Raw genomic sequence first — 3,386 nt, forward strand, 5'->3', positions numbered from 1 at the left:
CAATAGTTCAAACAATGAGCAGAGTCTGAAACACTCACTAAACATATGAAAAACAGTATCAAGTGCATTACAAAAAGGACATATTGGCAAAACGGTCTCATTAAGCTTTGAAATAAAAGAGTTTGAGGCAACAATGCAATGCAGTAACCTCCACTGAAGGTCCCCACATCTCTTTGAGATAGGAGGTTTGTACAGTAATCTCCAGGATGGACATACCTCATCAGAAATAGACAGCCAAGACCTCCATTTAGTGTCCGGTCTATGTTTCAATTGTCCATAATGTACAGATTTAACACAACCATGATATAACTTTTTTTTCTCAATACAATGAAACACCAAATCCCCATAACCTTTCAGAATGTTTGTTAGACTTATATCCTCATCAAACTCACAGTCTTTAAGAACAACCTTAAACTCAGGAAATGTCTGAGAAATAAAACCATTCAAAAGAACATTGTTAATAAAAGAATTCAGCGTCGTAGGGAAAGAAATCTTAAAATTCCTAATTAATCCCTCCACAATTCTAACCGAAGTTATCCCAATTTGGTCAGCTAGTTCCTGTGCAGTTCGCCACTGTCCTTTCGTTAAATCAATCAAGTCAATAACTTTAGTAATGCCAGCATTCAAAGATTTGGCAATTATAGATGATGATACAGTAGATGGCATTTCAAAAAGGGGATTAAAAAAAAGAGGTTCTGCAATACCATAATGCTCATCCTCCTGTCTTAACAGTTTAAAACAATCCATGATTTGAACACTGATTCATAAAAACTGAAAGGCAAAAAATGCGTCTTCTCCACAAAGGATTTCTGCATTAAGAACAACTGTTTGTCAAGACCAATTCCTCCAACACTCTTGAGTATATACAGACCAAAAACAACCCAAGGCACTTGATCTGAAGAATACAGGAGTTTCTGCAATGTATGCAGCCTCATTGCCATAATTTTGGATTCTATGTGTATTAACCCCTGCCCTCCCTCTGCCACAGGAAGATAAAGGACACCTGGAGGAAGCCAATGGCAACCGTCCCAAAAAAACTTTACAAATGCCTTTTGAACTCCAACAATTAATTCTTTAGGAGGATCCAGAACAGTGCATTTATGCCATAGCATAGACGCTGCCAAGTTATTAATAACCAAACATCTCCCTCTAAAGGAGAGCTGTGGAAGAATCCATCGCCACTTATGAATTCTACAGATCACCCGATCAGATAGCCCTTCCCAGTTCTTTTCGGTGTAACTTTTAGTCCCAAAATAAAGACCAAGTACTTTAAAACCATCTCGGGCCCATCTGCATTGCTGTGGCAGCTGAGGAGGTCCTACAGATCGCCAGTCTCCCAACAGCAAAGATGCACATTTCCCCCAGTTAATACAGGCAGATGAAGCTTGCTGAAATCTATCTAAAGAAGATATCAATCTTGAAACATCTTCAGAGTCTTTTATAACTATTGTTATGTCATCTGCGTAAGCTGTTAATTTAACTGGATCTGCATTGAGGAAACTGGGAACATTAACACCACGTAGTTGCCTCCTAAGTGAAACCAGGAGAGGCTCAATAGAAATGGCATACAGAAGCCCTGAAAGAGGGCACCCTTGCCTTATCCCCCTGGTTACAGAAAAAGGCCTAGTTAATGAGCCATTCAGTCTTAACATACTGTAAATTTCATTGTATAACAATTTAATGAGAGAAACAAAATAAGGACCAAAACCAAAGGCTTCCAGGGTCTTAAATAAATATTGATGATCCACCCTGTCAAACGCCTTTTCTTGATCCAATGAAAGAAGACCAATGTCCATATTGTGCATTTTTGCAACTGTAATAATGTCTCTCAGAAAAAAAAGGTTATCAAATATGGATCTCTTGGGCACACAGAATGTTTGGTCTTTATGAATGACAGATGCCATATATGTTTTAAGTCTATTAGTCAATGCCTTAGATAAAATCTTGAAATCAGCACAGATCAATGATACCGGGCGCCAGTTCTTTAGACACCCAAGATCACCCTTTTTTGGGATTAATGTCAAAACTGCCCTTCGACAACTCAAAGGAAGAGTCCCTTGATCAATGCATTCAAGAAAAACATCATAAAGGTCATGTCCAATTAGATTCCAGAAACACTTGTAAAATTCTGCTGAGAGTCCATCCAACCCGGGTGATTTCCCAGCACTCATCTCCTGAACAGCTTGTGAAAGTTCTCCAAATGATAAAGAATTGTCTAAGTCATCACGCTCCTCTTCAGATAGCTTAGATAAGTCACTTAAAAATTCACCAGTTGCTGCTCCGTCACATGTTTCAGAGGAGTATAAATCTTTATAAAAGGAAAGAGCATAACTTTGAATGTCCCGTTGGTCAGTTGTAACTCTGCCACATGGAATCTTCAATTGATGAAAAAATGTCTGTTCTCTTGACTTTTTTTCAAGTCCGAAAAAGAAAACTGTAGGAGCATCCATGTCATTCAGCTGGGCAAACCTGGTCCTTAAAAGTGCCATTTTTCCTCGTTCCTCCAATAAGTTCTTTAAAAGGAGCTTATCTCTTGCAACAGAGTCAATGGAAGATGAATTATTGTGGGTAGAGTCACTGCTTTGCCCAAGGATGTCTTGCTCAAGAATCTTCATTTTTTCTTTAAGGGCTGTAGTACTATGTGCAGTGTACTGTTGGCAAAAAGACTTAATTTGTGCTTTACCAATGTCCCACCATTGACTCAACAACTGAAAACGGCATCTCTCCTCTCTCCAAGTTTTCCAGAAAAGATTAAAAGAGTGAATAAAAGTGCAGTCCTGCAATAATCTATTATTAAAGTGCCAATGTGATTTAGAGAATCCAGAAAATGAGACCGAAACTACAATAGATAAATAGTGATGATCAGAAAGAAAGGATGGCGAAATCGAGCTACTAAAAAACCTACTCCTATTGCTTTTTACAACATAGAAACGGTCAAGTCTAGCTCCTGACATATTATTGGAATTAGCTTTTAGCCATGTATACTGTCTGACCCCAGGAAAGGCCTCCCTCCACAAATCAACTAAATTGTGATCATTAATTAATTTCCTTAAACTCTCAGCAGAAGAAGGGTGAGGTTCATCATGATTCCTGTCTAGGTCTGAATTAACAGTACAATTAAAATCACCACCAAGTACAATAATATTTCCCTGAGGACACTTTGATAATGCCTTAGAAAGTATTCCGAAAAACATGATACGTTCTTGACCAACATTTGGGGCATACACATTAAAGAAAGAAAAATGTGTATCACCCAAGGCAATATCAGCTCTCAGAATCCGACCAGGCACTACCTCAACCATGTCTGCTTGACTACTGACACTTGGGGAAAAAAGGATGGCAACACCTGCACTGAGGTTTGTTCCATGACTTAAAAAAACATTGCC

The 3,386-nt window shown here is 38.5% G+C and overlaps 1 protein-coding gene across 1 annotated transcript in view; it reads left to right on the forward strand.

Moving 5' to 3' along the window:
• Positions 1 to 3,242: 3,242 nt before the first annotated feature.
• ptpro (protein tyrosine phosphatase receptor type O) overlaps positions 3,243 to 3,386 on the forward strand; it is a gene marked incomplete at its 5' end in the record, with an annotated part of 51,167 nt that continues 51,023 nt past the window's right edge. The window contains one exon of the mRNA XM_079818347.1: positions 3,243 to 3,356. Within this exon, the coding sequence (XP_079674473.1) occupies positions 3,243 to 3,356 (114 nt within the window). The remainder of the gene's footprint in view (positions 3,357 to 3,386) is intronic.

This window comes from Gobio gobio, assembly GCF_949357685.1.
Source record: "Gobio gobio genome assembly, chromosome: 5".
Taxonomy (NCBI): domain Eukaryota; kingdom Metazoa; phylum Chordata; class Actinopteri; order Cypriniformes; family Gobionidae; genus Gobio; species Gobio gobio.